The sequence below is a fragment of the Oncorhynchus tshawytscha genome, linkage group LG10, assembly GCF_018296145.1.
Source record: "Oncorhynchus tshawytscha isolate Ot180627B linkage group LG10, Otsh_v2.0, whole genome shotgun sequence".
In the NCBI taxonomy this organism is placed as follows: domain Eukaryota; kingdom Metazoa; phylum Chordata; class Actinopteri; order Salmoniformes; family Salmonidae; genus Oncorhynchus; species Oncorhynchus tshawytscha.
Window position 1 is genome coordinate 73,544,938 of NC_056438.1, and position 24,685 is coordinate 73,569,622.

Sequence of the window (24,685 nt, forward strand, 5' to 3'; positions counted from 1 at the left end):
GTGGGCCACATAAGCCCCTTCAACACTGAAATCACTCTGATCTACAAGAATGTCTACACAAACATTGGAAGTGCTTACAACCCATCAACAGGTAGGCCTCTAACTCTCTAGGCTCACTCTCACACGCTCTTCACTTAATCAATAGTTCCTATTTTAATAAGAAGTCATAACAGTTCATTATCATTCCTCACAGTAAAAGAAGACGGGTATCATTATGCACTCAACTGACTGAAGCAGTACAGACCAAAGTGTTTTCAGTTACATGTATAAGATAGGTTGTTTGAATTGTCAGCAGCATACCAACCTGCATCCCACTGCTGGCTTCCCTTTGAAGGTGATCAGGGCTGGTCCTGGACCAGTAGGAGATGCTCTTTCCTCTGGTCCCCCAAAAAAGATACCAAGGCATTGATTGGGGACATTGCCCTGTGTAGGGTGCCATCTTTCGGATTAGACGTTAAACGGGTGTCCTGACTCTCTGTATTCACTAAAGATCCCATGGTTCTTATCATAAGAGTTGGGGTGTTAACCCCAGTGTCCTGGTTAAATTCCCAATCTGGCTCTCTAAAATAATGGTTGAACCTTTTTTATTGACCTGTCCCCTTCCTATAGGAATCTCCACAGCACCGGTCAGGGGAGTCTACTACTTCAGCTTCTCAGGTCACAACAGTTCTTCCAGACCCATGGAGCTTCGACTGATGAACAACGGAGAACAGATGATTACTGTGTACAACCACGTCTCTGGAAACCGATATGAGACCGCAACCAATGGCATCTCGCTGCAGCTGAATGTAGGAGAGCATGTTTACATGCAACGTTGTGCCAATACATGGATCTTTGACAATAGCAATAACCACAGCACATTCATTGGTCATTTGCTCTTCCGTCTGTGAGGAGAAGGAAGCACATTGGTTGATTTTCCAGTCATGTAATTGTTCTCAGTAAGGTAGTTCTAAAACCAATGTTTAGGGCATATTGGTTAATCAATGCGGTGATCATATATGAACACTATTAAAGTTGTGAATATTTAGAGTGGTAATACAGGTGTACATATTAAGCTCATTCTTGTGTAATATATTTTAGATGAAACTTGCTGATTTAATCCTTTTGTCTCTTAATAAAAACCTTAACTGTATATATTTATCCTGAGTGGTGCTGAAATTAGTCAGCTACACTTTTTATTACACAACACTAACTGTAAAACACTTTGGGCTACAATGTGTTGTACGAGAAATGCTATGCAAATAAAGTGTATTATTGTTATGATCACGTGTCAGTCATATTGCTTTCACATACCCCCTGGTTTGTCATTCCACGTAGTAATCAATGTTATTCAGGTATTAGCTTCTTGAGCCACGTTTATACCTGGTACTAACATGCGTTCTTTGTCCTGATCTTCTCCACATTCTGATTTAGCCAACATTTTTAGACAGTTCTAGACGATTAAAAAGACTCTGATCTGGTTTTGATTAGATCTTATAAGTGTAAACGGACAAGATCGGGACAAGTTCAGGATGAAGGATGCATGTTAGCGGAAGGTATAAACGGGGCTTTGGTGAACGTGTATCTTGTGTATGACACACTTATAAAGAAGGCACTTGTCAAGGTTATTTCCTTATGACAGCTGATTGGACAAAACAAACCACACCCGAGATGAATAGAGACCAATGTACAAATAATACAGGTTATCTTATCAAGTCTGTCTCTTCAGAGGTTGATATCCGACACAGTAAACATGACTACAATAGGCTATACACAGGAGGCTGGAGGCACCTTAATTAGGGAGAACGGGCGTATGGTAATGACTGGAGCGGAGTCTGTGGAATGGAATCAAAGGCATGGTTTCCAGGTGTCTGATGCCATTCCATATGATCCGTTCCAGCAGCCTCCTGTGATCCAATAGAACACGTAGTAAATAGATCTAGTCACTGTGTAACAGGATGATCCAAATACAACCCCCTCCCCAGATCACTGTGTAACAGGATGATCCAAATACAACCCCCTCCCCAGATCACTGTGTAACAGGATGATCCAAATACAACCCCCTCCCCAGATCACTGTGTAACAGGATGATCCAAATACAACCCCCTCCCCAGATCACTGTGTAACAGGATGATCCAAACACAACCCCCCCCTCCCCAGATCACTGTGTAACAGGATGATCCAAATACAACCCCCCCCCACTCCCCAGATCACTGTGTAACAGGATGATCCAAACACAACCCCCTCCCCAGATCACTGTGTAACAGGATGATCCAAACACAACCCCCTCCCCAGATCACTGTGTAACAGGATGATCCAAACACAACCCCCCTCCCCAGATCACTGTGTAACAGGATGATCCAAACACAACCCCCCTCCCCAGATCACTGTGTAACAGGATGATCCAAACACAACCCCCTCCCCAGATCACTGTGTAACAGGATGATCCAAATACAACCCCCCTCCCCAGATCACTGTGTAACAGGATGATCCAAACACAACCCCCCTCCCCAGATCACTGTGTAACAGGATGATCCAAACACAACCCCCTCCCCAGATCACTGTGTAACAGGATGATCCAAACACAACCCCCCTCCCCAGATCACTGTGTAACAGGATGATCCAAATAAACCCCCTCCCCAGATCACTGTGTAACAGGATGATCCAAACACAACCCCCTCCCCAGATCACTGTGTAACAGGATGATCCAAATACAACCCCCCTCCCCAGATCACTGTGTAACAGGATGATCCAAATACAACCCCCTCCCCCCCCTCCCCAGATCACTGTGTAACAGGATGATCCAAACACAACCCCCTCCCCAGATCACTGTGTAACAGGATGATCCAAACACAACCCCCTCCCCAGATCACTGTGTAACAGGATGATCCAAACACAACCCCCCTCCCCAGATCACTGTGTAACAGGATGATCCAAACACAACCCTCCCCAGATCACTGTGTAACAGGATGATCCAAACACAACCCCCTCCCCAGATCACTGTGTAACAGGATGATCCAAACACAACCCCCCTCCCCAGATCACTGTGTAACAGGATGATCCAAACACAACCCCCCTCCCCAGATCACTGTGTAACAGGATGATCCAAACACAACCCCCTCCCCAGATCACTGTGTAACAGGATGATCCAAACACAACCCCCCTCCCCAGATCACTGTGTAACAGGATGATCCAAACAACCCCCCCCCAGATCCTGTGTAACAGATCACTGTGTAACAGGATGATCCAAACACAACCCCCTCCCCAGATCACTGTGTAACAGGATGATCCAAACACAACACCCCCCTCCCCAGATCACTGTGTAACAGGATCCAAACACAACCCCCTCCCCAGAACTGTGTAACAGGACAAACACAACCCCCCTCCCCAGATCACTGTGTAACAGGATGATCCCAACACAACCCCCCTCCCCAGATCACTGTGTAACAGGATGATCCAAACACAACCCCCTCCCCAGATCACTGTGTAACAGGATGATCCAAACACAACACCCCCTCCCCAGATCACTGTGTAACAGGATGATCCAAACACAACCCCCCTCCCCAGATCACTGTGTAACAGGATGATCCCAACACAACACAACCCCCTCCCCAGATCACTGTGTAACAGGATGATCCAAACACAACCCCCCTCCCCAGATCACTGTGTAACAGGATGATCCAAACACAACCCCCTCCCCAGATCACTGTGTAACAGGATGATCCAAACACAACACCCCCAGATCACTGTGTAACAGGATGATCCAAACACAACCCCCTCCCCAGATCACTGTGTAACAGGATGATCCAAACACAACCCCCCTCCCCAGATCACTGTGTAACAGGATGATCCAAACACAACCCCCCTCCCCAGATCACTGTGTAACAGGATGATCCAAACACAACACCCCCCTTCCACTCTACCACATAATATCCTACATTGGAGATCTCAAGTATTCATTTGTTAAGTCCTCTGAAAGGTCATGGGGCGACAGGGCTGTGCTGAGTGAGCAGGCCCCCCCATATGTTCACTCTCAAGCCCCTGTGAGGGCCGGCGTGGATGGAACACACTGGTGGAGGGTCGTCAGAGCAGTAACTTATTTCTCAAAGAATCGGCACAATGCATTCTAAAGGTAGATTTGTCTCTTTGGCTTTAATAATAGAGGAGTTTTCTGCATTAACAAATGTATTCATAAGTATTCTATTCTCTTGGTCTTGTTGTGAGTGCACATTCATTGTGGTTATTCTACAAGATACAGAATATTTTTCATACCGAGAACACTGAGAAGAATGTGTCTCGTGTCCATTAAGACTGTATGGTAGAAGTCAGGTTAGTGTGGTGGTGACAACATGGGCGCTGAATCTCAATACTGTCCTCCTGCCCTCACCCCACAACCCTGACAGAGGGTACTGAGGGGGAGAGGAAGGGGTCCCTGAGGCTAGGGATGGGGTGTGTGTGTGTGTGTGTGTGTGTGTGTGTGTGTGTGTGTGTGTGTGTGTGTGTGTAAGAGGAGCTGAAGGAGGACAGGCTCATTGTACTGTCTGGAATATATGGAGTGAGTCAAACATGGTTTTATACGTTTGATGTGTTTGACTCCGTTCCATGAATTCCATTTCAGACATTACAATGAGCCCTTCCACCTATAGCTCCTCCCACCAGCCTCCTCCTGTATGGACGTATGTGTTGTTTATGTTGGGGGTAATAATCTCTCTGTGTCCATATGGTTTAGATGCTTAATAACTCTGGTGTATCTGGGAAGCAACAGGGGGTACTTGGGGATGGGGGAGAAGCTGAGGGGAGGGGTTGGGGGTTGTATTAGGGATGGGGGCTGAGGGAGGGGTTGGGGGTTGTATTAGGGATGGGGGCTGAGGGAGGGGTTGGGGATTGTATTTGGGTTGGGGGAGAGGCTGAGGGAGGGGTTCGGGGGTTGTATTTGGGATGGGGGGTGGGGGAGGGTTCAGGGGTTGTATTTGGGATGGGGGGCTGAGGGAGGGTTCGGGGTTCACTTAACTACTACATTAATCGGGCCAATGACAGCATTAATGTCCTCGGTGGGAAAATATCAGGATCTTTTTGCTAATCTCTCTCTCACTCACTCACAGGCCCGGCTGACTGAACAGTAGAACTACATACTGAGTGGAGATAAATAACCATGGCAACGAAGTTAGTGTCATACGATCGGCTGGTCTCTCGGCCCCAAATAAGATTAAAAAAGGGTCAGGGGTCAGTGAGACATCTGATGTACCGCAAGCCAACAAGGACATCACCCCTCCTTCCTGTGTTTTGTTTTGAATAGTCATTTCAACATGTTCCATCTTCCAAAACAGAGTGAGCTTTCACTTTGGATTCAACACACTGTGTAGAGACAATGTGTATCTGTAAGGGTTGACTTCAACTCTCAAAATATCCCTACTTTCACGTTCACTTTGAGGGTAAGTGAAGAGTAAAAGATATAGCTCTATATCTCACGGATCACACTGTGGCACTGATTGATTCCCTTCAATGCAGAAGTGAGACTGTGACAACTTCCCTCAAAGAGGAACTGTTGCGACACACCAGCACACTAAGACAATATGATGCAGGGCCAGGGTCCTGCTCATTAGGCACCAAACGGAAGAAAACAGACAAACGGGGAGGGACTACCTGTTCCTGTCCAATAAGAAAACCTCCTTTTGCAAAACATTTAAAAACATTTTCGGTTGTATTTTGCCCTAATGTACACGACCCAGGCTAAAGGATGAAGGACAACAGGTTACCATGGTTACCCCATGGCTAAAGCATCTCCAACCTTACGTGAGATCACCTTATGGGTCGGGCTGTGTACCTGAGAGATTTTTGGCCTAATGGCCTCTCCACCTGGCCAGGCTAAGTATTACAGTGTGTGTGAGCAGTTGGAACTGATTATTACAGTGTACCTGTCAATAAGCAAACCGCCATTGTATTTCACCCTTCTAGGATCCATCATCATTCCTCAAAGGGATCCCACCTTACCTATACAGGACCACGTCACAGTATTATACACACACATGCATCCCGCTTAGTCATGGCTTGCAAACGCACAAAAACATACAAGGATGCATGAATGTACTGTCCGCAAGCACACAGTAAGAGCTATATGGCTAAACCAGTTTTGTCACACCCTGACCTTAGTTAACTTTGTTTTCTTTATTATTTTGGTAAGGTCAGAGTGTCACGAGGGTGGTATGTGTGTTTTTGTCTTGTCTAGGAGTTTTTCTATATCTATGGGGTTTTAGTATGTCTAGGTATATGTAGGTCTATGGTGGCCTGAATTGGTCCCCAATCAGAGACAGCTGTTTATTGTTGTCTCTGATTGGGGATCCTATTTAGGTTGCAACTTTGGTTTTGTGGGCTATTGTCTATGTGTAGTTGCATGTCAGCACTAGTTGTTTATAGCGTTTTGTTAGTTTGTTTAAGTGTTCTTCGTAAAATAAAAGAAGAATGTGTTCCAATCACGCTGCGCCTTGGTCTCCTCGTCATGACGACCGTGACAAGTTTCCCCACAGAGTTAAACATAGTATCACTGTTTCAGTGGGTTGATCCAGCTGATCGTACATCTGTTCACAGCAACAACTAAACCATTTAGAAAACTCTTACTCTGCATACAGTAACTATTTCTCCGAAATGTATCTGTCTGCCTGTCTGTCTGTGTCTGCCTGTCTGTGCCTGTCTGTGTCTCCCTCCCTCCCTCCCTCCTCAGGGATCCCCAGGTCCGACTATTGTATACTAAACCAGACCTGGTTTCCCTAGAGATTCTCTGTGGTGAATATTAATTTGAGCTGTACAATTCACTGTATTCTTCAAACGTTTTGCATAAATCATGATGTCACACACAGATTCTGCACTGACTGGACAGAGAATCAGAAACACAAAGCTTTATAACTATCAATGAGCTCCATATTCTGAGGTATTACCAGAAGCTTCTCCCAATCTAATCATAACATACGTAGGTGGCAGTACACTCATACTGCCTTTATTTGGATGACATATCCATTTCATTTCAGGAATGGTAAGAAAGGTTTCTGATTGATTCTATTGAAAATTGTATTACGTATCCTACCCCATTAAAATGGCTAATCTACAGTCACTACATCCATTTTTGGACTAATAAATCAATGATTTATACCCATTGATTCTGGAAGAAGCTTAGTTCAACTGTCACACTTCGTCAGAACCCAAAATATAAGCTTATTTAAAACAAACACACTACATCCTCAAAACATGGTTAAAACTATACTTTGGGATGGTCAATCCTTGTATACAAAGCTCTTTCTATGAAATTGAGAGTTTTAGCTACAATTCTCCTATCCCGTCCCTCAGCTTTTTACCAAAACAGAGGTGGGGGTCCACTTTGTTGTAGTCTTAACTGCTGATTGGTCCTTTAAGTGAATGACTAGGCCTAACAATATGGTCCCAGACAGCCTCAAACATCCTCCATTTTAAAACTGGAACCTTAACTTTGTGTGATTTCTCTGAAAAAGCAAGCCTCAGACCATGAAGGTTGCATTGGTAGACGTAGGGCACGTCACAGTGCGTTAGTCTTGACTGTCAAGGGTCACTGAGTTCACCAAGGAAGCAGAACCTCTGTGATGATGACTAGAACCCTCAAGCCAGAAGGGAAGTAAACCATGTTAGCTGCTGTTCAACCTATTTTTATTTTACTAGGCAAGTCAGTTAAGAACAAATTCTTACTTTCAGTGACAGCCTAGGAACTGTGCCTTGTTCAGGGGCAGAACAACAGATTTTTACCTTGTCAGCTCAGGGAGTTGATCTTGCAACCGATCGGTTACTAGTCCAACGCTCTAACCACTAGGCTACCTGCCACCTGGTGGAACAGTCTTGTAAAGAATAGATATTGGGATCAGTTCTTTCCTGCCCTCACACCTCTCTCATTCGCTCTCTCGCCCTCTCCCTCTCGCCCTCTCCCTCCATCTCGCCCTCTCCCTCTCGCCCTCTCACACACACACACACACACACACACACACACCTCAACATCCATAAGGTGTGCACACGCTCACACTGGAATCTCCCTGGAAGTGTGCAGGATACTGTCATTCAATTCTTTCTCCTCCATTCCACCACAGCGAAGTTGACTTCCTCTCCCTTCCCCCGCCACATGTACCATGATGTATGGAATGTCTTCCCATTATAAAGCTGTGACTGGTCATTTTATGGACATACATACCAGCCCCAAACAGACTCGGGCTCGGCCCTTCCAAGAGAAGCCGTCTTTCTCTGCTTTTTCAAACACAACACCCCAACACATCATTTACCCCCTGTCTGCTGCCTCATTCAAACACCCCAACACATCATTTCCCCCCTGTCTGCTGCCTCATTCAAACACCCCAACACATCATTTTCCCCCTTTGTCTCTGCCTCATTCAAACACCCCAACACATCATTTACCCCCTGTCTGCTGCCTCATTCAAACACCCCAACACATCATTTACCCCCTGTCTGCTGCCTCATTCAAACACCCCAACACATCATTTTACCCCCTGTCTGCTGCCTCATTCAAACACCCCAACACATCATTTTCCCCCTGTCTGCTGCCTCATTCAAACACCCCAGCACATCTAATTTCACCCTCTCTCTGCTTCATTCAAACACCCCAGCACATCTAATTTCACCTTCTCTCTGCTTTATTCAAACACCCCAGCACATCTATTTCCACCCTCTCTCTGCTTCATTCAAAAACCCCAGTACATCTATTTCCACCCCCTCTCTGCTTCATTCAAACACCCCAACACATCTAATTTCACCCTCTCTCTGCCTCATTCAAACACCCCAACACATCTATTTTCACCCTCTCTCTGCATCATTTAAACACCCCAACACATCTATTTCCACCCTCTCTCTGCCCTCTCACACACACACACACACACACACACACACACACACACACACACACCTCAACATCCATAAGGTGTGCACACGCTTCATTTCATCTAATTCCACCCCTCTCTGGTTCATTCAAATCATCTAATTCCACCCTCTCTCTGCTTCATTCAAACACCCCAACACATCTAATTCCACCCTCTCTCTGCCTCATTCAAACACCCCAACACATCTAATTTCACCCTCTCTCTGCCTCATTCAAACACCCCAACACATCTAATTCCACCCTCTCTCTGCCTCATTCAAACACCCCAACACATCATTTAATTCCACCCTCTCTGCCTCATTCAAACACCCCAACACATCTAATTCCACCCTCTCTGCTTCATTCAAACACCCCAACACATCTAATTCCACCCTCTCTGCTTCATTCAAACACCCCAACACATCTAATTCCACCCTCTCTGCTTCATTCAAACACCCCAACACATCTAATTCCACCCCTCTCTGCTTCATTCAAACACCCCAACACATCTATTTCCACCCTCTCTCTGCCTCATTCAAACACCCCAACACATCTAATGCTTCATTCAAACACCCCAACATCACCCTCTCTCTGCCTCATTCAAACACCCCAATACATCTAATTCCACCCTCATTCAAACACCCCAACACATCTATTTCCACCCTCTCTCTGCTTCATTCAAACACCCCAACACATCTATTCCACCCTCTCTCTGCTTCATTCAAACACCCCATGACATCTGATTTTCATCATCTGCTGGTTGTTTCCCAGTACTCATGCCACTCCATCTCTCACACACATGGTTACAAACATCTGTCTGTCTGCTGATTGGGCTTGGCTGAAGACACAGAAAGCCCCCTCTGTCCCCTTCTGACTGCCTATATACAGAAACCATGTGACAGGAAGCACCACTCGTCAACTATACCCAGTGTACCCAGCATGCCCTCTACTCTAACAGCTGGAGGGACCAAAAAAACATTCTAAACTGGTGCCCTTCAGTGTTGCTCGACTACATCACAGAAAAGTTGTGTTTATGTTCAACCATTGACAAAGCAAACAGGAACACGTTTCAGAACGGTGTAAAGAGATCAACATGTTTGAGATAGGGTTCCTGATGTTTGTAGAGGGCCTGAAAAACCAGAGGTCCAAGAGGAGCCAGGCCTGGGCCTGACATATGATGAAACAGTAAGGCCTATAGATGTACTAGGCCTGCACATTTTAGTCATTTATCCAGAGCAACTTATAGTAAAGAATGCATACATTTTAATACTATTTTTTTCATAGTGGGCCCTCATGGGAATCGAACCCACAACCCTGGTGTTGTAAGCACCATGCTCTACCAACTGAGCTACACAGGACCTACAGTCTTAATAAGAGCCCACACCCACGCAATCACACCAACAGAATGAAGAGCACACACCCACGCAATCACACCAACAAATTGAAGAGCCCACACCCACCCAATCACACCAACAGAATGAAGAGCCCACACCCACGCAATCACACCAACAGAATGAAGAGCACACGCCAACAGAATGAAGAGCACACACCAAAATGTTGCAGAAAATGCCTTTTGTATTCAAAAGTCCTCCAAACCAGACAGGTGGGTAGTAATAGACTTGAGGTCAAAATTACAATTGAATCAGGATTTCACATTTCAGAAAGTAATCATAAAAATGTAAAATTAAAACACAAACATGGCTTACTTTTCTCTGAACCCCACAGCATAAATCTGCTTGGGTTCATATTCTCTGTGAATTAGTACCAGTGTGTGTGTGGGGGGGGCTACACCTCAACTTCCTCTCTGAAAAATACAAAAAGTAACACTATGAGCCCAACTGAAATCAAACTGAAACTGTAAAGTACTGTTGTGATTAGAGGGCTCCTTGGTTGGCACATGGAGACAAGTGTAATTCTCAGGAAGGCACTTGACATGGGGTCCAGTCATGCGTATTCTCCATGTCATGTCAGTAACATCTGTAAGGTCCTTGTTTGTGTAAAGAGTGACACTGGCAAGGGAAGTGCAAGTTTTGTATTCAATCCAACATCATCACCAGTCCCAAAGAAAAACCACAAACCACCACATTCCAGGGGCGTATTCATTATGGAAACCGTTTAAGAGCCAAATGTAAGCAAATAGAGAAAAACAAGTTTCTATTGGACAAATTCAGGTAGGTCACCCCCGTTTTCTTCCGTTTAAGAAACGTTTTGCAACAGAATCTGCATAATGAATACGCCCCATGTCTTTCAACAGGTAATGTACCACAGCTTGATGTTCAAGCTATTTGTTATGTTTAGTCTTATTTGAACAGGATGCTCAGTTTTAAGCTAATTCCAGTGAACAGTGCAGGTTTACTGACTGGCATATGGGGTTTATTTGACACTGAACCCAAAAAAAATAGCTTTTGCAGGGAGTTCCCATTTTGGGGGGGGGCAAATGTTCCTTGAGCCCAGCAGAATCCACAGAAAGCAGACCCTCCCTGTTCAGCAGAGGGAGGAGTCCTCCAATCAATCCATCTCTCCTGCCCAGAAGACGTGAAAAAGTACAACTCAACAGTAATCAAACCCCACATAACATTATCATAGCAAAACAAAGCAACAGTGTCTCTTAGGTTTCACAATAAGACATTCCCATCGAGGCACGTTTCCAGAGAAGTGTCAAATACAAAGCTGTTTGATATTGAACTAAAAACTTAAACATTCAAGTACTTTGTCATGTAAACACATTTTAGGCTATATCAATATCGAATGTTGTCATCCTCGATGGTGTGTGCGATAATACAACAGTGGGCAGCTTTCTATATTGACCGCCGCCTAATCAAAAAAAAAAAAAGAGACCGTATCATTTTGTTAACAAGTTATCAAAATAGGGCTTGTTTGATGGTTTTCACATAGATGAAACACTCACAGCTGCACGAAACATGTTTTCTTAGAGAAGCACGCAAGAACAACAGCGATCTCCACCGCTGGGTAAAGAAGAATAGTTCATCTGTCTCACAATTTCTGCGAACAGTTCGTCGACCAAGCCTTTATTTTTTGCAGAAGTTTCCATAAACGGGCAATTCCACTCCTGAGCCAGCGCCTTGCCTTCCCCGGAAGAGACCTCCCTCTCGCCTTCCAAGTCCACCTTGTTTCCAACCAATACCATTGGCACTCTTTCGTATCTTTTCACTCGGATGATTTGATCCCTCAATGCCTTGATGTCTTGGAAGCTCTGCTGGTTGACCAGACTGTAGACCAAAATAAATCCCTGCCCGTTTTTGATGTACAGGTCTCGCATGGAGGCGAACTGTTCGGTCCCGGCCGTGTCCAGTATCTCCAGAACAGAGGGCGACGAGTCCACCTCGATCTCCTTTCGGTAGAAATCCTCTATTGTGGGGTCGTATTTCTCAATGAAGGATCCCGTCACAAACTGGACCGTCAATGCTGATTTACCCACGCCGCCCGAGCCCAACACAACCACTTTATACTCCCTCATGGCTCCAGAAAGCAGACAGCCTTTCTCTACGAATCCTCTTCCCACCCGCGGTCCGCCCCGATGTTTTTAGACCGCAGACACCTTTCACGGGTGGGACTTGTCAAATCCCTCGGCGGAAAAGCTTTCGAGGAACGTCTCCAAAAGTCTTGCTAAGAAGCCGAAGACTGTGGCCGTTCCCGAACATTAGTAATATAACGTGGAGCACATTTTCGGTTATTTGTACTGTGCCATGGTGTCGGAACGCGTGAACAAGTCTTTCTCTGCCTGTCGTTTCCTGCCCACTGTTTCTCGGCGCAAGGCAACTAACGTCACGAGCCAAGGCATACTTCCGTTTTCGTAAAGGGGCAGTCACCCAAAACGTTACTCAATATAAATATTAGTCACTCACTCTTGTGTCAGTCAGGTGACCCGTGCTCTTTGTAACAAATTACTGTTACAAGACGCCTTGAAGTGTGTTGTCCAGGGCATGTCCCCACAATACTTATCTTATATGATGAGGTTGATATCAGGAGGCTTATCATTTATAGGCCTAGTTTTAGTAATATTACAGTAAAGGAAAGTCTATTAATATTCAACTGAATGTTGCCCATTGAAAGCGGGTGACAAACTTGTGTTTTGGTGCTTTCAAGACAAGTGGTGCCGCATTCAAAACAATAAGAAACTTGGAAATCTCAGACTTCTGACTTCAGTGCATTAAAAAAATGGAAACTCTGGGGGCTACGACAGGGGAAAAATCGATTTGAATGATTTTTGGGAACATGAGGTAATCATGAGGTGACTACTGGTTGAGAGAATGCCAAGATTGTGCAAAGCTGTCATCAAGGCAAAGGGTGGTTACTTTGAAGAATCTCAAATATAAAATATATTTTGATTTGTTTAACACTTTTTGGTTACTACATGATTCCCAATGTGTTATTTCATAGTTTTGATGTCTTCACTATTATTCTACAATGTAAAAAAAAAAGTTACAAATAAATAAAGAACAACCCTTGAATGAGTGGGTGTGTCCAAACTTTTGACTGGTTCTGTAGGTTGGAGCCTACAGTATGTTTATTATAGACATATTCTTTATGAAATATATGACTGAATGAAATATGCCATTTTCTCAAGGCATCCATTACTTTTAACAAACATCACCATAAACTAGGGCTTTACTCTTTCGCCAGACCCACTGGCTCCAGGTCATCTATAAGTCTTTGCTAGGTAAAGCTCCGCCTTATCTCAGCTCACTGGTCATGATAACAACACCCACCCGTAGCATGCGCTCCAGCAGGTATATCTCACTGGTCATCCCTAAAGCCAACACCTACTTTGGCCACCTTTCCTTCCAGTTCTCTGCTGCCAATGACTGGAACGAATTGCAAAAAATGCTGAAGTCTGAGACTTATATCTCTCTCACTAACTTTAAACATCAGCTATCTGAGCAGCTAACCGATCGCTGCAGCTGTACACAGCCCATCTGTAAATAGCCCATCCAATCTACCTACCTCATCCCCATATTGTTTTTATTTACTTTGCTGCTCTTTTGCACACCAGTATTTCTACTTGCACATCATGATCTGCACATCTATCACTCCAGTGTTAATCTGCTAAATTGTAATTACTTTGCTACTATGGCCTATTTATTGCCTTACCTCCTCACGCCATTTGCACACACTGTATATAGACTTTTTTTTCTATTGTGTTATAGACTGTACGTTTGTTTATTCTGTGTGCAACTCTGTGTTGTTGTTTGTGTTGCACTGCTTTGCTTTATCTTGACCAGGCCACAGTTGTAAATGAGAACTTGTTCTCAACTAGCCTACCTGGTTAAATAATGGTGAAATAATGGAAGCAATGGAACAGAAAACGATCATGTCCCCCAAAAGGTGTCTTGTCATCATTGAAGCTCTCTGACACAGAAAGTGTAAGTCATCTGTGTAAAATCCAGAGAGACAGGTTCCCAATGCCCCGGGGAACCTACTGATAGTGACATCACCATCCCCTGGTTCGAGACGGAATCTGTGTCCTTAATCCTCTCTGGTATGAGAGTAGGCTCTACATACACTCAAAGTAGGCTAACTGCCTTGGGTCATAGTTCCTTCAACTATTTCACTTCAAAATAGTGAACAGTCCTGACATTTTCCCACTATTTTTAAGTTTTACTATTGAAAAGTAATATCCCAAGAAAAAAATACAGTAAAGTACACACAAATGTTTATTTAGACATATCTACAAACTTTAAAAAGTAGGGCATTCAATGAGTTGGTCTGATGGGAATCCATCCAAAACAGGAAAGCCCTGCCCCTCCTCCACTTGTGCAATGTCATGACATACCTGGACCAGCTATTGAGATGTGCCTTTTGTTAAGTAAATCAGGTGTTAAATGAGGTGAAAAGAACACTGGAGTGCTACTTTATTGTTTAACTATTACATTTGAATCATTTAGCAGACACTCTGATCCAGAGCAATATACTGGATTAATTAGGGTTAAGTGCTTTGCTCAAGGGCACATTGACAGATTTTTCACCTAGTTGGAGGATTAATTGTCAGTCAAAGCTGGTTCCTGCCCAATGTAGGCTCTACATAAGTCTTCCACACACTCTTGAGTGCATTTCAGCAGGATTTGAAATCAATAATTGTTTTTATTTAACCAGGCAAGTCAGTTAAGTACAATGACAATGACAGACAATGCTGGGCCAATTGTGCGCCCGCCCTATGGGACTCCCAATCACAACTAGTTGTGATTCAGCCTGGAATTGAACCAGGGTCTGTAAGTGACACCTCTAGCACTTAGATGCAGTGCACTCGGGAGCCCTTAATTCAGAACTGTTGTTGAGATCATAATTAGTGTTTCTTTGTTGTCGTCATGTCCCATTCTCATGATGAACCAGACAGTACAGTATGATAACATAAAGCAGTGCTAGTCACCAACCATGATCCACAACTTGGCAGCCACAAGCCGCATGTTTGCTCCAGCACAGCATGAGCACAGCAGACTCAACTAATCTACAAGACTTTTGATTAGCTGAGTAGACATCCCATTGCAGAATACTTGTTAGATATTACTGCATGGTCGGAACTAGAAGCACGAGCATTTCACTACGCTCGCATTAACATCTGCTAATCATGTGTATGTTACCAATAACATTTTATTTGATTTGATAAATGGGTGTCCAATTTCACTGGTGTTATTTGGGTGAAGACAATTATTTGTCCACTAGATGGCAATAAGACTGAAGTTTGAAGCAGAATCTGTCTGTTTTCATGTGACGTCAGAGTGCCTCGTTATTTTTTGGAACATGTTCTGATGTGTTTTGGATGCTCTTTAAAGTAATGTTTCAAAGACTACAGTTAACAGACAAACACGGAGACCATAGATGAGTTGCGTGAGCAAATCAGTTTTAGTTTTATTCATTTTTTTTTAATAATTCATAACAGCAAGAGTCATTTATGGCAACAATAAATTGTGCATAAAACAAATCTGAAAGCAGAGTAGTACATTATTCTGTAGCAACTATAAGCAAAGAAAATGTAAGTGATCACTTACACATAATAAGCAGTCAAGCCTGTGTGCCCCCAGCAGGGAAGAGAGACCTTGGTTTAATAAGCCGAGAGACAGTGAAATCTGTCCGAGCAGCACTGGTTAGTTTGGTTCAATAGCACTTATACAGCGACCTCGAGTCAGAAATAAGTTGACCTTGACTGAAGACGGTTACATTCATTTGATAGAGTATTTACCTATTCATTTAGTATGGCGGTGAGCCTTCGCCTGCTGAGTGCACAGTTACCTGGTAGCATTAGCTGTATCTGTCCTGTGAGTCCATGTTGACATGACTAATATTACTGTGATAAGACAATATTTCTTGGGTGGTTTGGCATTTACATTACATCTTATTCTTGAGATCTCATGGAGTTTCTTGGTAAAATGTTATATCACAAGTGATTGATGACTTGTCTGCAGTCTCTTTTCCCCAAATGTCGATGTTATTTAGTAAATTAAAAATATGAATTTTCCTTATCTACCGATATATATTGTTTACATTTGTGTTCTTTTACATGCAGTCAAATCAACTAAAATATAATATGGTTTCTAATGTCATTTATTGTAGTTATTGTACCAGAGGTCCAAGTATGAAGGGCCTGGTCCAACATTTGAAATATAGACAATATAGGATATTTGTTTTATGTAAAAAATTAAAATTAAAATACAAGGGGAGTGGGAGTGAACATGGGGGGCATGCTCCCCTTGAGAATTCCCTGGCAAACTACAAGCCACTGACAAAAGAAGTCAAAAAGCACATAGCTTTTTCTGAGTGCATTGGCTGAGAAACTGGTGCGATTTTCTTTTCATTTTGCAAGCAAATTTGTTTAGCTGGTCTTTCAGTTTAGATGTTTTAAATTAACCTAACAAAATTCCTTATAATTATAGAATTTTTTATTCAAAATAATATCTCAATATGATACATGTTTTTTCTCTGTTCATTGACTATATACAGAAGTGCAAAAAGTCAACCTTCGTCCCTTAGTTTAAAGATCGTTCATCTGCAGCATTACAGACCTTCCTGATTCGGCAAAGTCTACTACTTCACCTCTCATCTCACTATTTACCCAACTCCAGAGACCCATCAATCTCACCGTTCATTTTGGCCTGATATTCAGGGCAATCTTAAGAAATATTAAAACAATATATTTTTTTGAAATGGATAAAGTAGAAAATAACTTGTTTTCTCCTTCCCTAAACATGGACAATCTACATTTCGACACAATATATTTTCAAACAAGACCTCAAAGAAAAAAGAGCTAGTTGAAACATTCGTTTTCAGCCAGAGTTGATGCCTTGGCAACCTACCAACTGATCAAATCAATGTCATTCCTTGTATCAATATCAAAAGGTCTTTGATCAACAAAATTAATTGATAATGAACCTCTTCTATCTAAAGAGACATCCAGCTACATGAATGATTTGAATACTTTATCTGACTCCACACATTATTATTAATCATGAATATGGTTTAAAAAAGTTATGGATGTAATACCACCTCAGTCTACAACGGCTATTTAACAATATTGTCAAGTAGAATATAATAAGGCAAAAACCTACAAACTAAATATTCAAATATATTCAAATCCTTAAGTAATACATAACACATGAGTTCAATGAAATTTAAGAGAGTAAATTGTTACTTGAGAAAAAAAAAAAAAAATCAAAAACACATGCAGTATGTGTACGGACTATAAAATATCATTGGTGTTCATTGCCTGTATGGTGATTGAAAGTACATGTGATTGGGTTGGGACCCAGTCCAGTAATCTAAGGCTTCAATAGATACAATTGAATAGGTATTAGGTACATTACAATCAGTAAAGAGATTTTACACCTCAGCCAAAACAGAAAAAACAACAAATGAAATCACAGAACATAATGGCATGTGAAAACAAGGGTTCTGAAATTCATTCTCTGCTCCCCCAATTCTGTGTTCAACCTTCCTGAATTTGGTCATATACTTGGGTAACACTTCGTGCATGAGCAGAACTGTGCTTTGGTATCCAGAACCGGATTAAATCAGGTCCAAAAAGGGAAAGATTTTCGTTATTTTTTGATTAATATCAAATCAATGATTTTGTTGTATTACCTCAATTAAAGTTAAATTAGCCTATAGAGGGGTAATGGGGTAGGGGAAGCACAAAAACACTCAGCCAAGTGCCAAATCTTCTTATGACCTAATTTAAGTCTGACTTTCTTACTTTAACAACACATGGTTTTACGGTGCTTCTTTGCAGACACAGTTTTAGAATCCCTCCACCTTTAAGGCTGAGAACAAGGAATTAACACCTGATGGAGAGCTAGTACGTCCAACATCACTTCAACAGGCTTTAGAGTCTACGGACTTACACCTCCTCAGTCACCATGAGCTCAGCCCGTCTGATAAACACAACAATAAAGCACAAAAAGAAAGGCGAAACAAAAACAGATCGATAAAAAGAGAAAAGGCACCTCTGTTTTTAGATGTAGGAGACTGACGACTTAAAAGGCTGGAGACAACCCCAACAACAAAGCAAATGGTACAATGTTTAAAAAACAATTATAAACTGGGTGGTTCGAGCCCTGAATACTGATTGGTTGACAGCCGTAGTATATCAGACCGTATACCACGGGTATGACAAAACATTTATTATTTTTACTGCTCTAATTACATTGATAACCAGATTATAACATCAATAAGGCATCTGGGGGGGGTGTGGTATATATCCAATATACCAAGGCTAAGGGCTGTATCCAGGCACTCCGTGATACATTGTGCATAAGAACAGCCCTTAGCAGTGGTATGTAGCCATATACAACACACCCGAGGGCCTTATTGCTTAATTATAAACTGGGTGGTTCGAGCCCTGAATGCTGATTGGCTGACAGCCATGGTATATTAGACCGTATACCACGGGTTTGAGAAAACATTTATTTTTACTGCTCTAATTACATTGGTAACCAGTTTATAATAGCAATAAAGCACCTCAGGAGATTGTGGTATATGGCCAATATACCACGGCTATGGTCTGTATCCAGGCACTCCGCGCTTCGTCGTGCTTAAGAACAGCCCTTAGCCGTGGTATATTGGCCATATACCACACCCCCTCGGGCCTTATTACTTAAATAGACAATGAAGAAATTATGTAAAAATCAAAACTTGAGCCATACAAAACACATATCTTAGGTAAACAGAATAACACTGCTGAACTAACACTCTGGCTTGGGATGTATGGCCTCTATGGTGCTTAAAGCTGTGCTTTCAAAAGGTACACAGGTGTGTTTCTTACCCAGAACATTCATATGTCTCTGACCCTCATTTTAGTATCTAGTTTAACTAGAAGCCTTATTAAAAACAGAAAACTGTACATGCTCTGACGTTTCGCCCTTTTAAAACGTATTGTGCCTTTCTGATTTAAATTTAAATTTAAGGGGCACGTTTGCAAATGTTTCAAGTCGATTACTTTAAAAACAGAACAAAGCGAATAGAAAATTGTGTCTTGGTCTACCAATGTACCAACACTGTATTATGCAGGGTAGATGCAACAACACCTCGGTCTCAACCTCATGTGTGTGCAAAAAAATAATAATAATAATTTGAGTGCCATGGTTTTGTGTTTGAACAAACAGGTGTACTGTTAATGTACTCAGTGTCTGTCTGTCAGCAGAGATGGACAGACAGACAGACACTCCTCTTCTCAGCTGGACGTTGACTTGGAGGACGAGGGTGTGTGTGTGTGTGTGTCTGTGTGTGTGTCATGGCATCGACCGAGAACACCGATGTTTGCATGCGTAACAAGACCAGCATTCCAGAGTGGCTGAGAGATGATGACCGATGGTCCTCCAGTCCATTGCTTGACATTCTGAACACTATTTACATAAAGGCTGAACTCTTTAGGCTTGGACGGTGCCATCAACCAAACATTTGATCTGTAAAACAAGAGACGAGGAATTACATTAAAAAATACATTATTTTCAAATGAAGCTAGCCTTCCAATATCTTATTGTTGTTCTCTGAAAGGTTGCTTAAAGCTGCAATCTGCAGTTCAAACAATCACAAAGCGGAGACCCCACCACTGTTTTGTCAAAAATCTGAGGGATGAGGCTGGAGAAATGTAACCACTCTCAAATTCATAGCCATAGCTCAATGGGTATATATCATTCATTGAAATCCCAACGCGTATACTGCATTCAGAAAATACACTGCATTCGGAAAATACACTGCATTTGGAAAATACACTGCATTCGGAAAATACACTGCATTCGGAAAATACACTGCATTCAGAAAATACACTGCATTCGGAAAATATTAAGACACCTTCCCTTTTTCTGCATTTTTGTTATGTTGCAGCCTTATTCTAAAATAGATTAAATCAATAAAAAATGTCATTAATCTACACACAATAGCCCACAATGACAAAGCAAAAACAGGTTTTTAGAATTTGTACAAATGTATTAAAAATAAAAACAGAAATACCTATTTTTTTGTAATTTTTTCATTATTTTTTTAAACCCATCCACCAAGTATCATTTTTTTTATATCAATTTTTTTTAAAGCTTTTCTGCTGCATATACATATATTGTACGTATACATTTTACGTACACATTTTGCATACTGTCACGCCCTGGCCATAGAGAGGCTTTTTATTCTCTATTTTGGTTAGGCCAGGGTGTGACTAGGGTGGGCATTCTATGTTCTTTTTTCTATGTTTTTGTATTTCTTTGTTTTTGGCCGGGTATGGTTCTCAATCAGCGACAGCTGTCTGTTGTTGGCTCTGATTGAGAATCATACTTAGGTAGCCTTTTCCCACCTGTGTTTTGTGGGTAATTATTTTTCCGTGTGTGTTTGTGTGCGCCTCGGTTGCGTCACGTTCTTTGCTGTTTACCTGTTTATTTTTTTGGTTGTTTCAGTTTCACTTTCATTAAAAGATGTGGAACTACATGCACGCTGCGCCTTGGTCGATTTATGACAGGGAGTTTGAGGATAGCGAGCGTGACACATACACATTTTACAGACATGGTACTTTTATATAAAGCAATCACATAACAATAATACATTACCAAACATAAGCTATTTAATCCCGCCCCTCAGCTACTCTCAGCCCATCCCACCTATCACCATAGACCTCAGCTCTTTAATCCCGCCCCTCAGCTACTCTCAGTCCATCCCACCTATCACCATAGACCTCAGCTCTTTAATCCTGCCCCTCAGCTACTCTCAGCCCATCCCACCTATCACCATAGACCACCCTCGTTTGGTTTCCATGTGCCAAATATATTAAATTGTGCTATGCTGTTTTACATACATTTTGAACCTTTCTAATCGTAAAGTATCAAATCACATTTTACTTGTCACATGCGTCGAATACAACCTTACAGAGAAATGCTTACTTACAAGCCCTTAACCAAAAATGTGTTAAGTATAACAAATAATTAAAAAGCAGCAGTAAAATAACAGTAGCGAGGCTATATTCAGGGGTTACTGGTACAGAGTCAATGTGCGGGGGCACAAGTTAGTCGAGATAAATATAGGTAGAGTTAAAGTTACTATGCATAGATAATAAACAGAGTAGCAACAGCGTAAAAGGGGGTGGGGGCAATGCAAATAGTCTGGGTAGCAATTTGATTAGCTGTTCAGGAGTCTTATGGCTTGGGGGAAGAAGTTGATAAGGAGCCTTTTGGACCTAGACTTGGTGCTCCGGTACCGCTTGCCGTGTGGCAGCAGAGAGAACAGTCTATGACTAGGGTGGATGGAGTCTATTACATTTTTTGGGCCTTCCTCTGACACCGCCTGGTATAGAGGTCCTGGATGGCAGGAAGCTTTTTGAGATGTGAATACCAAGTATGTCTACTTCTCCATCCGCCCATTTTATTGGTAAACTACAAGGTAGTGTAAACACTGTGTCTTTTAACGATCCAATACATAATATGGTACACTTGTCATAATTAGGTTTTAGTCCAGAGAGGCTAGAAAAGTGATCAAGATCTTCAATGAGACTGTGCAGGGATCCAGATTGCGGACTTAAGAAAAAACTTGAGTCATCGGCATACATAGGGATACAGATCACGAACTTAAGAAAAAACTTGAGTCATTGGCATACATTGACACTTTTGTTTTTTCCCCCTGGATTTCTAACACCTTGATGTTCTTGTTGGATCTCATTTTAACATCTAGCCTTTCAATGGCCATAATAAATAGATATGGAGACAACGGACATCCTTGTTTTACTCCTCTTAAAAGCTCAATACTTTCTGAGAAGTAACCATTATTTACTATTTTACATCTGGGGTTGCTGTACATAACTTTAACCCATTGTATTAGATATTCACCAAAATTAAAGTAATCCAGGCATTTATATATCAATTCTAGTCGTACTTTATCAAACACCTTTTAAAAATCAGTTTTGAAAACCAGACCTGGTATCTTAGATGTTTCATAACGTTCAATTGTTTCAAGTAATTGTCGTATATTATCTCCATGTAAATAACCTGTCTGATCAGGATAAACAATATCTGGTAAAAACTTTTTTATTCTATGTGCTATGCATTTTGCCAGGATTTTCGCATCACAACATTGAAGTGTAACAGGCCTCCAGTTTTTTTAAATGGACTGAAACTTCATACTTACCACCTGGTTCTTGTTAATGAAATAGTAGACTTTCAGGTACTTGTTGAGTACCTGAAAGTCTACCATTTTAAATAGCAGTTATTAAAACATGCTAATAATGGATATTTGAGTACATCAAAAAAGGTCTGATATAACTCTACTGGTATACCATCAAGCCCTAGTGTTTTTCCAGACTGAAAAAAGTTCCTCTCCTGTAAGTTGGCCTTCACTTTCTGAACATTTGTTCATTTCACATTATTATTATTATTATTAGGAAATAAATCCTTACATATAACATCATTCAGTGGAAAGGGCAGAGACTGAAAAGAAAACATACGCTTAAAATATTTTGATTCCCCTTTCAAATATAATTTGGTGAATCATGGATGACTCCATCATTTGCAATGAGTTTCTATAAATTAATGTTGAAAATTCAAGAAAAATATTGTGCATTTTTCACAATTTTATATCCAATTCGCTTTATTTTTGTAATACATTACACTTGATCATTGTTGAATAAGTACCTTCAATTCTTTTTGTTTTTCCTTTAACCTATTTTGTGCCTCTAGAGTTTCCATTTCCATCTACCTGCTCTGTTACTTCCTCTATTTCCTTTATTAGTCTAATCTCTTTTGACCTTTTGTTTAAATGATGAGTATTGTATTGAATGGCCTTTGAAAGTACATCTAAAAGTGTCCCATACAATAAGGGGATCTAATGTACCTACAGTGAGGGAAAAAGTATTTGATCCCCTGCTGATTTTGTACGTTTGTCCACTGACAAAGAAATTATCAGTCTATAATTTTAATGGTAGGTTTATTTGAACAGTTGAGAGACAAAAACAACAAAAGAATCCAGAAAAACGCATGTCAAAAATGTTATAAATTGATTTGCATTTTAATGAGGGAAAAAAGTATTTGACCCCCTCTCAATCAGAAAGATTTCTGGCTCCCAGGTGTCTTTTATACAGGTAACAAACTGAGATTAGGAGCACTCCCTTTAAGAGTGTGCTCCTAATCTCAGCTCGTTACCTGTATAAAAGACACCTGTCCACAGAAGCAATCAATCAATCAGATTCAAAACTCTCGACCATGGCCAAGACCAAAGAGCTCTCCAAGGATGTCAGGGACAAGATTGTAGACCTACACAAGGCTGGAATGGGCTACAAGACCATCGCCAAGCAGCTTGGAGAGAAGGTGACAACAGTTGGTGCGATTATTCGCAAATGAACTGTCAATCTCCCTCAGCCTGGGGCTCCATGCAATATCTCACCTCGTGGAGTTGCAATGATCATGAGAACGGTGAGGAATCAGCCCAGAACTACACGGGAGGATCTTGTCAATGATCTCAAGGCAGCTGGGACCATAGTCACCAAGAAAACAATTGGTAACACACTACGCCGTGAAGGACTGAAATCCTGCAGCGCCCGCAAGGTTCCCCTGCTCAAGAAAGCACATATACATGCCAGTCTGAAGTTTGCCAATGAACATCTGAATGATTCAGAGGACAACTGGGTGAAAGTGTTGTGGTCAGATGAGACCAAAATGGAGCTCTTTGCCATCAACTCAACTCGCTGTGTTTGGAGGAGGAGGAATGCTGCCTATGACCCCAAGAACAGCATCCCCACCGTCAAACATGGAGGTGGAAACATCATGCTTTGAGGTGTTTTTCTGCTAAGGGGACAGGATAACTTCACCACATCAAAGGGACGATGGACGGGGCCATGTACCGTCAAATCTTGGGTGAGAACCTCCTTCCCTCAGCCAGGGCATTGAAAATGGGTCGTGGATGGGTATTCCAGCATAACAATGACCCAAAACACATGGCCAAGGCAACAAAGGAGTGGCTCAAGAAGAAGCACATTAAATTCCTGGAGTGGCCTAGCCAGTCTCCAGACCTTAATCCCATAGAAAATCTGTGGAGGGAGCTGAAGGTTCGAGTTGCCAAATGTCAGCCTCGAAACCTTAATGACTTGGAGAAGATCTGCAAAGAGGAGTGGGACAAAATCCCTCCTGAGATGTGTGCAAACCTGGTGGCCAACTACAAGAAACGTCTGACCTCTGTGATTGCCAACAAGGGTTTTGCCACCAAGTACTAAGTCATGTTTTGCAGAGGGGTCAAATACTTATTTCCCTCATTAAAATGCAAATCAATTTATAACATTTTTGACATGCGTTTTTCTGGATTTTTGTTGTTGTTATTCTGTCTCTCACTGTTCAAATAAACCCACCATTA

At 42.0% G+C, this 24,685-nt stretch overlaps 1 protein-coding gene and 1 non-coding gene across 2 annotated transcripts; both read right to left on the minus strand.

Annotated features, from left to right (window-relative positions):
- Positions 1-10,145: 10,145 nt before the first annotated feature.
- trnav-uac lies at positions 10,146-10,220 on the minus strand. The gene has a single exon. It is a non-coding gene; the product is annotated as a tRNA-Val (tRNA).
- A 197-nt stretch (positions 10,221-10,417) lies between these two features.
- LOC112238599 (ras-related protein Rap-2b) lies at positions 10,418-12,662 on the minus strand. Its single transcript, XM_024407161.2, has one exon. It carries the CDS (start codon positions 12,336-12,338, stop codon positions 11,790-11,792), a length of 549 nt encoding a protein of 182 aa, XP_024262929.1. The 5' UTR covers positions 12,339-12,662; the 3' UTR covers positions 10,418-11,789.
- Positions 12,663-24,685: the final 12,023 nt, after the last annotated feature.